General features: G+C 42.4%; 1 protein-coding gene across 2 annotated transcripts; it reads left to right on the forward strand.

Moving 5' to 3' along the window:
- Positions 1-5,027: 5,027 nt before the first annotated feature.
- On the forward strand, positions 5,028-15,350 carry slc7a1a (solute carrier family 7 member 1a). Of its 2 annotated transcripts, none has more exons than XM_031872732.1 (12): positions 5,028-5,259; positions 5,342-5,524; positions 5,664-5,822; positions 6,088-6,265; positions 6,388-6,521; positions 7,828-8,050; positions 8,689-8,828; positions 10,432-10,534; positions 11,001-11,206; positions 11,317-11,468; positions 11,582-11,690; positions 11,780-15,350. In XM_031872732.1, the coding sequence occupies exons 1-12, from the start codon at positions 5,073-5,075 to the stop codon at positions 11,950-11,952; spliced, it is 1,947 nt and encodes a 648-aa protein (XP_031728592.1). In that variant the 5' UTR covers positions 5,028-5,072; the 3' UTR covers positions 11,953-15,350. The 2 variants fall into 2 exon arrangements, with proteins under 2 accessions (XP_031728592.1, XP_031728591.1); XM_031872731.1 differs by lacking the exon at positions 8,689-8,828 and adding an exon at positions 9,521-9,657.
- Positions 15,351-15,482: the final 132 nt, after the last annotated feature.

Raw genomic sequence — 15,482 nt, forward strand, 5'->3', positions numbered from 1 at the left:
GAAGCCTATATACAAATGCACCGAGGGATGGCGGTGGAAGATTTCCAGGTTCACTGAGATTTTGGAGATTCTAGGGCTTCATATTTCCTCTTTGCTGCATCTCCAGAATACATGTTTGGTTTGCTGTGTACTCAGTAATAACAGCATAATACGTGTATTTTCTCTGAACGGTGTTTAGGCTTTCTGTTTACACTCAGAGTTAAGATGAAACAAAGTTGCAGTTGATGGGTTTTTGACATTGACTTGCCGCCGCTGTGTGCAAAAATGGAAGCAAAAGTGGCTGCAGTAAATAGATTGCAGTGTGTTCAAAACATGGATCAGTGGTTTATGATGTTGGATAATAGTAATACGCGCTCCCGCACAATGTGTAGTCATGCTTGTGGAAGTGATTAGCTGCTGGAATAGAAACGGATTGAGATTCTGAAAGTGAACTTTGTATTCAACGGGCAGTGTCGCCTCGTGCCAGCTTTTTAATTGTCAAACGTGCTACTGACCTGTTTTCTTATGAACTATCTCAATACACAATATCTGAATACAAATGTACACAAATATGGTACGTTAAAAGACACTTACATTTCAGTTTGTACTGCTATTTTAATGAATCTAAAGTACAAATATTCTCTCAGAGGAATTGGATATGGACGAAACACTGTTTCTTACCCTTTTATTTTAACTGTGAGTACTATGTTAATGTACTAAAGGCTAAACACTGGATAACTAAAATATTCATATTCTCTGAATATTCCGGATGTCTTGGATCTTCAACAATTACAGACAAATTATCAGCAAATTATTAGCAAAGAGACTCCAGTGTTACACAGAGGTGTCAGTACATTTCACTATCTTTCATGTGATTGTAGCTCCCCATGTTGTTTGCTCAGTACAGAGTTGTTGGTGTTTTACCAGCAGCTATCTTTGTACTAGAACTGAATGGAGGTAAAGGGACAACTTTTTGTTTCCTGAAATATGTGACTACTTCTCCGGACCGTGTCAGGAATAGGACGAGAGTTGGATCGTTGTGTGTTCAGACACGAGGAGGACACGTTGTCATTGGTCCCTTGTCACACGTTCTTAGTTTCACCAGAAGCGTAAATCATTCTTTCTTTATGGTCAAAACTTGGCTGCCTATGACTTTGCCTGTTCCCGACAGACTGACGGATTGGCACACATGAAATCCACACACACAAGAAGCTCAAGGTGACCCATTGGGGCAAGCGGCCAGTCAAACAGCATCACATGAAATTGTTTACAGGCGCCAAAAAATAAAACCTGTCATTAAGACTACACCAGGACTTGCAGTAGGATGCATGGGATGGAAACATATGAGACATGTCAACAAGCAGCAGTAACTGCTGTTGCATGCCGTTCTCTCTCCTCAGTGAACCCACTTCCAGAAAGCAATTCCACTCAGTTAGCTGGAAGCCTATAGTGGGTGCATGCTTTTGAGCTGAACTGAGTGACCCCAAAACTGTGAAACAATCCACCAACACAGTGGACGACATAGATATCAAAATATGCATTATACTTTTTTCATTCCTCCAACATAACACTGAATAATTGAATGAGAGATACATGAAATTGTTGCTGGGGGGGGACTATATTAATGCTATTTATTCCAAGTCCAGTTATTTTGTGGGTAGTCATTAAAGAGTACTCCTAGCCTTCCTAAATGTCAAGCAGTGTCATATTTGCGGCGTACTCTCATAGGTTCTAATGGATCACACCCCCTTCCCTGTTCATCCACTCCCTCCCACTGACGGGCACTGCCTTTGCCTTCTGCACAATACTTCTACTGTACTCTCTCTGCCAAAACCATTTTAAACTGACAGTGGGCCGGGTATGTGTGTGTGTGTGTGTGTATGTGTGTGTGTGTGTGTGTGTGTGTGTGTGTATGTGTGTGTGTGTGTGTGTGTGTGTGTGTGTATGTGTGTGTGCACACACTGAGTTAAGAAGGGACCATGCTGTCTAAAGCCTGAAGTTTGCAAGGCTATTTTATCTTTAAATCCCACACTTTATTCCAGAGGTATTACTGCGTAAATATTAATTCAATGTCGATGAATTCAAACAAAGCATGCACGTATGAATGTATGTACTGAGATGCATGACTGACACCAATGCAAAAGGCTTGTCTGGATGCAGCCACTTAACATTACATTACATTTCTGTTTCAAAATAATCTGCTGCTTTTGCAGATGAACTGTGTTACCGTGACTGTTTACATCTATGCAGCTCCAACTCCGTAACTATTGAAGATCTGACAGGCATCCAGAGTTATTACCGTAAAAAATACATGCGTTAAGGTGTTCACGGTCAGCCAACGACTGCTACATTTTGACTGTGCTTGTGTGTACATGCGTGCGTGTGCTGCTTCGAATAGCAAAGCCATGTGATTCCTCCAGGTTCTATTTCAGAGCGGCTGCCGTCAAACGCTCTGCAGTCTTCACAGCAGCTTCAAGAATGGTTAACAAATGTGCCGTTTAATCCCTCGATCTGCCACCGTTTGTTTTTTTCAAACTTTCCAGTCAGATCAACAGGTGAAGCCTATCTGTAGGTGTTCTGAAGTAAGTACTCCTTATATTTTCTCATTCCGCCTTTCTGGAACAGGTTATTATTAGCATTTTGACATTGACCGGCAGCATTGACAATGTCTGTGTTTGTCATTGTGCCTCCGGTTTCAAACACGTGTGGTTGTTTTGGAATAGCCAGATTTCCTTCTGTTTGAGGCGTCATTATTTGGTCTGATGAATGAATTGCAAACCCAGGTCAGTGAGGGGTCATGTGGTTCATATAGGCTATTTTCTTCTGCTATGTGCATGCATGTGTGTGTTTGTTCCTATATGCGCTTCATGGTCACCCCGGTGGATATTTCAATAGTATTTTCATTAAGCTTTTGTTAATGACCGTCCGGGTTTTACAAAAACAAGCCGTCGTAATAATCAGCTACTTATTTATCTGGGCAGAATAATAATATACCGTAAGCATGGGCTTACTGCTGCTGGTTTGGTCCAGTAATTTCATGGATTACTTGTGCAACAGCGGTTTTCCTTCAATTCGTTTTTTTTGTAAACAGATGAACGAAACAAACATTTCTCTAGATGTACTCTTCATTTACTGTATGTATGCATTTCATCATGGGGTTACTGCGGCTCAGCGGTAGAGCAGTGGGAGTGGCTATGACCGAATATGTTGAAGGTACTATTTGTAAAGTCAGAAAAATGCAACACAAACATCATTATGGTCCCTTTCAGTTTTCATTTAGGAGGAACTTTATTTGGTTATGACAATCTCCAAGATGCACCCGTACATCCATCAACTTCTTGCAGGTGTTGGGCTGTTTTTTTATGTCGAACACAACAACAACAAAAACAGCTTGATGTATAAGCTCGTATGAGATGTGTATGAATATCGATTAGTATGTTGATTATGTTCTACATACATTTACTTATAAGAAAACCAGAAAATATTTTGCAATTTTCTTTAAAAACAAAGCAAATTTATAAAATTCGACTAATCAATCCGTTCTGATTAAATGGCACATCTTTATGTTGTAGGCCCCTAATGGTGTGCAGTATCACATTGGCATACAATAAGTGTAATTTCTTCCACTCCATTTCTAGAGAACATCCAGCGAGCCTCACTGCCATCAAGCGGCATCACTTATTAACAATGACTCGGTGCAGACAATAGGGACCTCTGCAACACCAAATAGAAGCTGCAGGTGGAAATAGGCTGAATTGAAATGTCTTCTGACTTGTAATAATTGCAATAATTTCAGCTTGCAGTGGTGGCAGTGCTTTGGGTTTAGCGTTGAGACAGCGAAGTGTTTCTTAATGTATAAGCTTGTAGCACTGCAGGAAAACAATAGATGTGTAGGTGTTGTGCTTTAGCTGTGTTTGATGGGTTTCTAAGAAAAACGAATACAGTAAACATGCCCCACTGCACATTTGAGCTTTGAATAGAAGTATATCCATTTGGGGAATTGGTAAAACTGCAACATATTGTTTTCTGGAAAGAAAGAAAAAAAGCCACAAGGTTGTCACCTTAGCTTACCCTTCTATGGCAGTTTCCATAAGGTGTGACATGACTGTTGCACTGTCCACATGACCTTTCTGGGTTAATGTCCTCATGTGGAGCGGTGCCATTATTTCAAAATGGGCCACAGTGTTATGCTGCTGCATGTCTGGTCTCTCTTCCATGGGACATGCCACTGGACTTTTAACATACCGCCACAACCTAACTTACATAGCTGCAGGACATTGTTTATACCCCCTCCCCTCTGTCTTTCCTCTTTCCGTTCCTCAGTCTGCCCTCTCTGGGCCAATATCAAGTATTACCTCTCAGTTTGTGAGCTCAGCCCTGGGGAATGTGCACGACATGCTGGACAGACCGCTGACTCACAGTATCTTCTCAGCAACCACTTAGGAATGAGGTCTCACAGCTGCTTTTTTTGCCTTTAGAGGGTAGAGGTAGGTTCCAACGGCTGCTCAATAGTGGATTGTCCTTGTTTGTATCGTTGCAGAGGTAAATAGTAGTGGTCATGGTAGGTTTAGTTTCTTCTGCTATGTGTAGGAGTAACACGATGCAACAAGTCTCCACGGCACGTTGCAAAAAAGTCTTTTCTGTGTCATGATGAGCTCTGATTGTCTTCGTCTGGAACAGTCTGTTCTAGGGCTTTGCCTCCTCTCCTGTGAGCTGTGTGATGTAACACATGTCAGCAATAAGATGGATTATCCCTATAGGCTTCTGGTTTTTTGGCTAGCAGTCACACATTGTGGATTTGGGTTATGTAACTCCCCAGGAAACAGTGTTCTACTTTCAACAAGTTTCTCAAGTTTGTCAAACCCCTTAACCCAGTGTGCAACACTTCACCACTGTGCAAACCATGTGTTTATTGAAAGACTGCTGTAAAAAGTTCCGCGCTTATTTTGAAGCACCTGAGTGCGAGGAACTTTAAATCACTTTCCCTCACCTTCTCTCTCCTGTTAGGTTGTGTGTGACCTCTCCCCCTCCCCCACTGTGACCTCTGAACCCCGGTCAACCATCTCCCCCTCCCTGAGGTCAGACTGGGATCCATGGCGCTGAAGAAGCTTCTGGGTTTCGGGAAGCAGTTGCTGAGGGTGAAGGTGGTGGACTGTAACGCGGAAGACTCCCGTCTGTCCCGATGCCTCAACACTTTTGACCTTGTGGCCCTGGGCGTGGGAAGCACGCTGGGCGCTGGCGTCTACGTGCTGGCCGGCGCTGTTGCGCGAGAGAATTCAGGTAAGTTGACATCTCAGCAAGCGATTGAAAGATGTTCTTAAAGCCTCCCTCTAATCATGTGATGTCCATTGTCTCCCCATAGGTCCTGCCATTGTGCTGTCTTTCCTGATAGCAGCGTTAGCCTCAGTGATGGCAGGTCTGTGCTATGCTGAGTTTGGAGCCCGTGTTCCCAAGACAGGCTCAGCTTATCTCTACTCCTATGTGACTGTAGGGGAACTCTGGGCCTTCATCACTGGATGGAACCTCATCCTCTCCTATATCATTGGTAAACAATGATACATTTACTACTATGTTGCCTCCTTTTTGTTGTTTGAGCTCCCATGCAGAGAAACAGAATGAGAGGGCACAACCAAGACAACCAAAAGCACAGGCACCACAAATTCTACCATCTATCTTCATCTCAGGTACCTCCAGCGTGGCCCGAGCATGGAGCGCCACCTTTGACGAGTTGGTAGGGAACCGCATAGAGCAGTTCTGCAGGGAGTACATGTCCATGAATGCACCGGGTATATTGGCAAAGTACCCCGACATGTTTGCTGTTCTCATCATATTCATCCTCACAGGTAGGAAAACCTCTTTTCTTTCTCTCTCTCTCTCGTGTCACAAAGAGCATACTTTGTATCGCCAGCGTGCGGTGTCTTTCCCTTAAACTATTATGGTTGACATTGCTGCAGTGGCGGATATTCACTACAGATAAATAGGTTGACAAATTCGAGTACAAAACTTGTCTAACCACAAGTTTACACGCTACACGCTCCAGTGTAGTTTCCACCTCCAAACAAGGTTTTATTTTCTTTCTTATTGTCCGTGTCTTCTCCATTTTCTAAGGTCTGCTGGCATTCGGGGTCAAAGAGTCAGCAATGGTGAACAAGGTTTTTACGTGTATCAACGTCCTGGTCTTGCTGTTCATGGTGGTCTCTGGCCTGGTCAAAGGTACTCTGAAGAACTGGCAGCTGGACCCTGAAGAGATCCTACATGCCCATTATACCAGTAACTCCAGCCTCAAGTAAGAATGTGGATACACACCCACCTCTATACCAAAGATGTTCTGTGAAACATCCTATGTTACGTTTGATTTTGAGTTGTTATTTTTCGCTGATTTGAATCGTTATTTTCTTCCCTGCTCAGTCTGACAGCCGTCCTGCCAACCAAAGAGAGTTTAGGAGTGGGCGGCTTCATGCCGTTTGGTTTCACAGGCGTCCTGTCGGGAGCTGCTACCTGTTTCTATGCCTTTGTCGGATTTGACTGCATCGCCACCACAGGTCAGTGCCAGTACACTCAGTTAGCCAGTTAGTCTCTTATACCTTCTATTGCCTCATGGGTATGTGTCCGCTTTTGAAAGGGGTGTTGTAACTGAATCTGGAGTTCGGACCATTTCCATCCTAAGCTTGTTTAAACACCCAGGAGTGTAACATAAGAGGGTCAGGGCAGAGTGAAAAGAGACAGTTTAGTTTGACCCAAATTGGCGAATGCAAAGCACTGTGACGCCAGTTAAGGTGAAATCATGATAAAGAGTTCGGTGTTTGACGTTTTTTTCTACACTGTGCCGATCTATACACCTGTGAATTGGTGTGTGTCTTCATCCATCTAGTTCTGTTTTATCGGTTGAAGGCCTTTGGATTCTAAAGAAAAGGAAAAGGGGTGGGCGAGTCTCTTTTAGTTTAACTGCTCTCTGGACCCCCGGCTATTCCCACCCCTCTTGTTCCTGAATTCTAATTGGCTAGTGTGAGGTTGACACTGAATGATTGCTTCAGTTTGGCTTGTAGGGGCATGTCTGTCACACACACACATTCTCACCAAGCCCTAAATTATATCATGTGTGGGTGTGTGTGTGTATTCTGGCTACCAAGAGTTAAGTTGATATGAAGCCCTTACCCCTTCCCCCTCCACACGCACACACAAATGTAGACATAGGCACACAAACATCCACACAATTGTTACCCGTTATGCACATTACCGCTGACCTTCCAATAATCTGCGGCGATCATTAGCTGTCATGAATGGTGGTGTCGGAATGGAAACCAGGCAGTGTTATACAGACTCCATCATCGCAATGTGATTTCACTGCAGAACAAGACGTGAGTCTGAGGAGCTCTGTTGTATGATCACCTGCGGCTGAATGGTTGGGTGTTTTCGTCTTCTGGGTGCACTGGAAAAATAAGCAGCTTGTTCAGTTTCTGAAAAAAGCTGTTTCTGAAATACATTTGTTTGCCCTGTTTTCCACATTTTTGGGAATTCTGCCAATACGACAGTATCGTTTTCTGTTTGGGGAGTAGGGGGGCATGTATGTGTGTTTATTTTGATTATTATTAATAGTATTCTGTGTATATATATATATATATGAATATATATTTATATAAATTTGATCACAAAAAAACACATTTGTAGCCCTGCCCTATGTGGAGCAGTTGATAATGCAGATTTGTCTCTTGAAATTCCAATACTAGGCAGGACTTTTATGCTTTAAAAAAAATTTAATGCATAATTCAGCACCCGGTGAAGTAATGAATCGGTGAACACGTACTTCTTTCCCTGTTTAACTGTGTCTGTTCCTCATCTACGCCCTAGGCGAAGAGGTGAAGAACCCCCAGAGAGCCATCCCTATTGGCATCGTGTCCTCGCTGCTCATCTGCTTTGTAGCGTACTTTGGGGTTTCTGCCGCCCTCACCCTCATGATGCCATACTACCTGCTTGACAGCAACAGCCCTCTGCCTGCAGCTTTTAAATATGTGGGCTGGGGAGGAGCCAAATATGCTGTTGCTGTAGGCTCTCTTTGTGCTCTGTCCACTAGGTAAGCAGTTACACACACATGCATTGGTCTGCCGTTAGCTTAAAATGCATGCTCATGTACTCTTTCACACACACACACACACACACACACACACACACACACACACATATAGACATTCCTGTGTGTGGGACTATGTGAATGTATATTTAACTTCAAAAGGCATTTGATCCCTTGACTAAAAATAAGAGCACTGCTAAGAATATATGGTACCATCAGTGTGTTATTATGTAACTCATGTAACCGAAGGCCACCACATGCTTGATTTTTTTAAATTAATAATCAGTTTTTAATGGTTTTATAATGGCGGTGTTATTCTACATACATGCTTTTATTCTGAATGCCTGTTGCTATGATAGAGAATTATTAAAGATAACTATGGATTCTATACATTTCAAAATGTGTGCAAAGTATATTTAAGGTCATGAACAGATGCGTGCTTTGATATTAAACATGTTCGTGCATGCAACTATTATCCTTACTGTATATGTTTTGCACAATATACAGTATATTATTTTATGTAAATATACTGTATGATGTTGCTTGTATCTGTGAGCTGGTGTCTCTGTTCATGTACGTTTCACGGCATTTTCGTGGGTGTAAGTGTGGATACTATACATCCTGGTCTTCCCCCCTGGTAGCCTGCTGGGTGCTATGTTCCCCATGCCCCGCGTGATTTGGGCTATGGCCGACGATGGGCTGCTTTTCAAGTTCATGGCCGAGATCAGCCCCCGCACCAAAACCCCGCTAACCGCAACCCTCACCTCTGGCGTAGGGGCAGGTGAGACACTAACACGCATGCTTTTAAACAGCATCTATTTTCAATGAGGCTTCTTTTCAAGCTGCTGGGCTGAGCTGCGTCGGGTTGGAAATGCTCTGGTCTGCCGATTGCAGATTAAATTTAACTGTGTTATAAAGAAACTTACCAGAAATCAGCACTTCAGCATGAAGGGGGCTTCACTAACTGTCACGGCCAGGTCTCTTATGTAGGCGTTCTTCTGACATGGGTCAGTGGCCGGACTTGTTTTTCTTTAAGGAACTTAATGTGGGGAGACTTCTTTTTCTACCTGCATCTTGTTGGTGTAAGAAGAAGAATAAACACCAAACTAAACTGCTTGTTGAAGTAACCAAAGATTTTTTTTTTTTTTTTTACAACAAACAAAGAGTAAAATGCATGTGGAGCATCATATTTGCTATTTCAGGGAGAGAAATTTTGCATGCTGGCATGAAAATATCTTTGGTCCAACCTCACGCCCCTGCTGCTCTACAGTGCAAGCCTGTCCGGTATCCCGCTACATGTCCCCACCCGAAATCCGCACCTACTATCCTTGCCAAACGTATTTGTCTCCTTTAGCTAATTCCTCCCCTTCCTTCCCTACTGACCTCTTTCCTTTCTTCCTTTCCCCTTGTTCCTCTACCATGCCCCTACAACTGTTGTCCCAATCTGATGTTTTCCTCCCCACGCCTCCCCAGTCTGTTGGGCTCCATGTTCCCCCTACCCCGTATCATCTTTGCCATGGCTCGGGATGGCCTGCTCTTCTCCTTCCTGTCCTGTGTCAGCGAGAGGAAATCCCCCATAACGTCCACTGTGGCCTCCGGGGTTATGTCTGGTAAGATTGTTAAATGGGGACTGATAAGGAAAACAAGAGTATTTGGGAAGAGGGACGGAGAGAGAGGGCATGAAGGGAGGAAGGTATGAGATGATGTGAAAGTAGAATTAAAGAAAATCAAGAGCAAGCAAAAAAAGGAGTACAACGTGCAGGATCCGCTTTGACCTTTCTGTCAGCCGTTGTTAGTGGATGCTATGTATGGGCACAAATGGCAACAGGGATGAAGTGGCCGTGACCATTTAAACATGCATTTTTCAAAATGTTTTGCAACTGTCATTTTCTACATGGAAAGGGTTGTGTTGAGGCAAAGGGAGTCACCACATTATTTTCGATGTGCTTACTGTGTGCTGCATTTGCTGACCTTTGTGCTGTAATGTTGCACAAAAAGTCTACAGCCATGCCAGCAGCTCTGTGAGCCTGAACTACACACAGCAGTGCTTTGAGCTGAGTGCAAAAACTCAGCATGGTAACATGCTCACAGTGACAATGCTAGCATGCTGATGTTTTGCAGATATAATGTTTACCTTGTTAACCATAGAATGTTCGATAGGCCTAGACAATTAAAGTGCAGACATGTTCATGGAAAATCCAAGGACCATCTTGAGAACACATTACGGTTCTCTCTATTTATTATTTTCATAGTAACAAGGGTCCAAAGGATCAGACAATTCTTCTAATGTTTCCTCTCTCTCTCTCTCTCTCTCTCTCTCTCTCTCTCTCTCTCTCTCTCTCTCTCGCTCTCTCCCTCTCTCTCTCTTTTCTTGCTCATGGAAGCTATCATGGCATTTCTGTTCGACCTGAAGGACCTGGTGGACCTGATGTCGATAGGGACGCTGCTGGCCTACACATTAGTGGCTACCTGTGTCCTGGTGCTCAGGTCAGTGGGGGGACATAAGTATGTAGAGTTTATCCAGGGTCAGTGGTTCGGAGAAGCAGAATAATTTCCATGTTGGAGTTGGTCCAGCTTTAAGCTCAAAACACTAAACACTTCCATCGCCACCTTCCTGCTGCCACATTTCTTTACATCTCTTTTTAGCAACCAGTGAAACTCAGCCCTGCATTCTTGTTGAAAGCAGTTTCATACTACCAGACAAAATATGACTTTAACTGCTGTTGCTAAAAATGTGGCTGCAGCTAACGTAACAGCATAATTGACATTACTTATAAACAGGTTCAAGGTGCACAACATCTGCTCCTTATCACTGCATTACCACTGGGACTAGCAACTATTTACAGTGATGTGAATACAGAGTAAATTAGCAATGGTAAAACAGCTAAGTGTGTGTGTGTGTGTGTGTGTGTGTGTGTGTGTGTGTGTGTGTGTGTGTGTGTGTGTGTGTCAGGTACCAGCCCGAGCAGCCCGGCCTGATGTATGAGATGGCCAATACTCAGGATGAGGTAGAGCTGAGTGACGGCATCAGTGTCCCCAGTATGGTCATCCTGCCTGGTGTGGAGGAGAGATTCAGTTTCACGACCCTCCTGTTCCCAGATAGCCCTGAGCCGACGACACTGTCAGGCTTCGCTGTCAACATCTGTGCCGCTGCCATGGGTATAGATTGAATGGATTCATTTAAAAAATCGGAGTCCTGGTTGGTGAATTAAATGGAACTTGTGCAGAGTTAAACATACAATGATTTAAAAACACATGTTCTTGTGCAGGAACGTTGATCCTGGTGTTCAGCATACTGACAGTACATGGAGGCTTTGTGGTGTGGAACATCGTAGCCCTAAGTGTCATCTTCATGGTGTGTCTCCTCCTCACCTTTATCATCTGGAGACAGCCTCAGAGCAAGACAAAGCTGTCCTTTAAGGTTTGATTTTCAGAATGGCTCGGATAAAAAAAAAAAACACTACTTGTGATCCTTTCACTTTGCTAAGTCTTAACGCAAGTTGCCATGTTTCCTTATGATACTGGACTCTTTAGGTTCCACTGCTACCCTTCCTTCCAGTGATCAGCATGTTTGTCAATATTTACCTGATGATGCAGCTGGACAGAGGCACTTGGATACGGTTTGCTGTCTGGATGGCTATAGGTAGGCAGTCTTTTTTTTCTAACATCATGATTGTCTTTCGAGGGGGGACATGGTAGTTGCAGAAATTGTATCGATCCCTGCCGTTTCAGGTTTCGTGATCTACTTCTGCTACGGCATTCATCATAGCACCGAGGCCGCTCTGGCTCGCTCGTCTCCGGAGACAGAGATGAGCGAGCGCAATCGCAATTCAGAGGCGTCGCTGGAAAAGGAGGCCTTCCTGCACAATGGCGTAGATGCCAAGGAAGACGATGATGATTTGTAGGCTGCATTGGAATGTGCCGCGTACATTTCGACCTCCCCCGATGCCAGTTTGTCTGTGTAAGAGTATTTTTGACTGCTCACTTGCAGTGCTCCCTTTTTGGGTGGAAAGTACTGATAAATAACTTTTACCCTAAATTTCATGAACCTGTGACTTTCCCTCTTGACTGCTGGGTAGAAAACAGAAAACTTGGGATAGTACTCAAAAGCAGAGCTTCTTGAGCCATGATTGACATGTCCTATTCTTTCAGTGTTTTGTTATAAGCTTGCTACCCCTTTTGTTTGGCCTTGAGCTCCAAATGCTCGTTATTGCTTGGCTGTATGAGAGGGGAGGGCTCTTGTGGCACACTGGAGCTAGGACTGTGTGCACAGGTGGTAACATCTTTTGTCTGGGTGCCAGAAACAGAAATGCTGTACATGTAGTCTTTCTTTCTGTGAAAACAAAACTACTGTACATGTCTAATTCTTAACAAAATTAGATAATACTCAGTTTTGAATACAGATTGGTACAAATCCTCTTAAACCTGCCAACTCTTAGGGAGGACTGTTAAAGCAGCGTTTCACTATCAGTTACATGACAAGTCAGAGCTTGCACAATGCGCTGCAAAACATTTGTTCATGATATAATTATCCCTGTTCACCAGCAGAAAAGGGTGGTCAAACTGCAGGGAGCTGAAGCCTACAGCCATGAGATCAATACCATCTGAGGTCCCAGGCTTTCACTTGTAATTGTGGTTATATTGTTGTGGCTATATGCAAATTATAATGCTGAAACTGCCGTATCAAGACAGTAAACAACATTGTGTTGGACAGTTTGTTACTGTGACATACAGATCTAGTCCTGACAGGGGCATTTTACATTCAAGCCATCTGACTTGTAATAGTTTACCTGATATCTGGTTTTAAATCCTCTTCACAATACTAATGACAGTTGGAAAACTCTCATATTTTTGTGATATTAAATAGCCTTTGTAAGTGAATGAAACCTGGATGCTACATGTTGAGCGTCAGGTGAAGTCATTGACAGCTGCTGAACGTCAGTTAATATTGTGTAACATTAGATGATAGGGAATTTTCACAGTGCTGGCTGCTGTGTGTTTTTGCATCTGTAGCTTGTAGCATTTAGGTTCTCTTCTTCAAAAAATTATACAGGCTGCCTTTTTTTTTTTTTTTTAATGTTACATTTGGAAGAATTAATTTGTTCTCACCTTTCCTCATGTTTATTAATGTCTTTATATTACCCGCTTCCTAAAACACGTCAATACCAGTACCTTTCACATCATGAATCTGATTCAATTTCATATTTACATTTATTACAACAGTTTTGTTTGTCATTCTTCCTTGTCAAAACCAAGCGTACCGTACCCACAATGCATCTGGGCCACCAACAGTTCAATCAGATATTCAAATGTGTTATGCTATAAACTAATGTAGCTTGGGGCCACCAGAGTCAAGGAGAGATGAGGAGAGGGCTACAGAGGTTTGGTAAGCTCACTTCTTTTAACTGCAAACCCCCGAGATTTTCATTTTTAAAACTTGTAGTTTTAAGAATCAACTGACAAGATGACTCAAGGGACATCACTTGAGGCAATTTATCTGACTTTGAACATAGTTTGTCGAGTAAAATTGCTGGAGTTCCCCTTTAACGAAAAAATTCTTCATTTAAATGCAGACCAATGCATTAACACTCAGTTTTTAACCTTGAAGCTCATTCTCTGTGGACATTGGGAGTCCTTTACAACTAAATAGTTCTCTAAAAGTATAAACATGTATTATTAACATTGTGTACAAAAGATATTGTTTATATTTCTTGCAGTAAATTATTTGTAAATTTGAGAAGGGCTTAAATTATGTGGCCCTGTTTGTGTCTGACATTGTGTTGCTTATTTTGTGTTTACGTGAATCCTCAGGGTTGGCAATGTTGGCAGGGTTGTCATGACTTTGGGGTCATACTGGGCCTCAGTAGAAGTGTAATAATGTGATATTGCATTGCTACTTCAAGTCTCACTTTTGACTTATCCAGGGGGTTTTGGTAATGTTTGTACTAAACATAATATTCACTGTTGAATTGTTACACAAAGCAATTATTTAGTTACAAACGAGCAGTTTCACAGATAGTCAAAGCATATTTCCCATGATTGTATAACTTTCAAAGAAATCTACAAATGCACATTATAACATAACAATGCAACAGCAGTTAACCCTGCTTAATGTTAAAACGTATAGTCCCCTTGTTAGTTTTGAAAGACAGAGGGATGTGTATTTGAAAATCTATCTTCTGGCATAATGAGTACTTGTTTTTCCTTCATGTCATGCCAAACCTCAGTGTTTCCTTCTAAGAGAAGTACAGTGTCCACACATGATAGATAAAAGAGAGAGCTACTTTCTTACACTTTTGATGCTGCTTTAAACCCCCACCGACCTTAGCTTTCCCTTTACATGACATGTGTCACATAATAAGGCTTTTGATGTTTCAAATCCATCACCAGTGTTGGTGGCCGGCTGCTTCATGTTTATGTTGTTTTGCTGTGATTTCCCTACTTTCTTTGACTTTTTTCTTTCCCTTTTTTTTGCTTGCCTTTCCCTGGTTGTCGTTGGCTTCCTTTACTGTGTAAATGCTGAAAAAAAGCACAAAAACAAATCGGTATGTTTAGGTCACATCAATGTTTCATCATTTTGTTATTCATCTCTGTCTTCATTAGCCTTTTATTGAGCTTTTGAATCATATCTCACAGCCTTCTTCACCAGATGGACATCGCCCAACAGTCAATGTATCAATGTCAACATGGACGAGGAAGTCCATTAAGTCAAAGTTACATACTTACTGTAGGTTAGATAAGGATATTAGACACCAGAGGAAGACCATGAGATGCGGCTGACATCTCCAGAATTGGCTAGTTAGTGGGCCTTGCCTTTCTTTCTTTTTTGTCAAAGTGCATTCTGGTGTCATGTAAATGTCCAGCACCTGTAGCCTAAACATGTAATAGGCCAGAATAAACAGGCTTACAGATCTTGATGTTAAACAACTGCCTAATGATGCCTGTTTATGACAACAACAAAAAAGACTGATTGCCTTTTCATGTTGTTGTTTTTTCACAATGAAAATCACCATGTGTGGGATTTGAAATTCCTTTAGGCCTACTGTGAATGAGGGGCTGAATGCTACTCATGGATTTTTTTTTTTTCACCAACAAAAACGTATGCCCAATCACATTAATAAATGTCCCTCACATAGCAACTTTAATAGCAGTGTCAACATGCAGTCGAAATAGCAGGCATTCATTCCTAGCAGTTAAGGATGCCTACGTTGTTTTTGCCTGTCTCCTTACCCTCTCTTTCTTTTCGTTAAAGTATGTGTATGTTTCGTGCATCACTCCTGTAAATAAAAAAAAGAGCTTTTGAACATCCAGACTGGTGTCGTGTTTTTATTTTGAAATCCACTAATTTTGAACTTCTAATATGATCCAGTAGAGAGCGCACATGTGTTGAGAGAGAGAGAGAGAGAGAGAGAGAGAGAGAGAGAGAGAGAGAGAG

Source organism: Anarrhichthys ocellatus, unplaced genomic scaffold, assembly GCF_004355925.1.
Source record: "Anarrhichthys ocellatus isolate YVR2014 unplaced genomic scaffold, GSC_Weel_1.0 scaffold65, whole genome shotgun sequence".
Lineage (NCBI taxonomy): Eukaryota > Metazoa > Chordata > Actinopteri > Perciformes > Anarhichadidae > Anarrhichthys > Anarrhichthys ocellatus.

Bases quoted from the DNA above. Each gene is read 5' to 3' on its own strand.
- slc7a1a (XM_031872732.1), top strand. From the start codon at position 5,073: ATGGCGCTGAAGAAGCTTCTGGGTTTCGGGAAGCAGTTGCTGAGGGTG. The intron at 10,535-11,000 runs GTCAGTGGGGGG...TGTGTGTGTCAG, and splicing joins ACCTGTGTCCTGGTGCTCAG to GTACCAGCCCGAGCAGCCCG. The intron at 11,469-11,581 runs GTTTGATTTTCA...TGGACTCTTTAG, and splicing joins AGACAAAGCTGTCCTTTAAG to GTTCCACTGCTACCCTTCCT.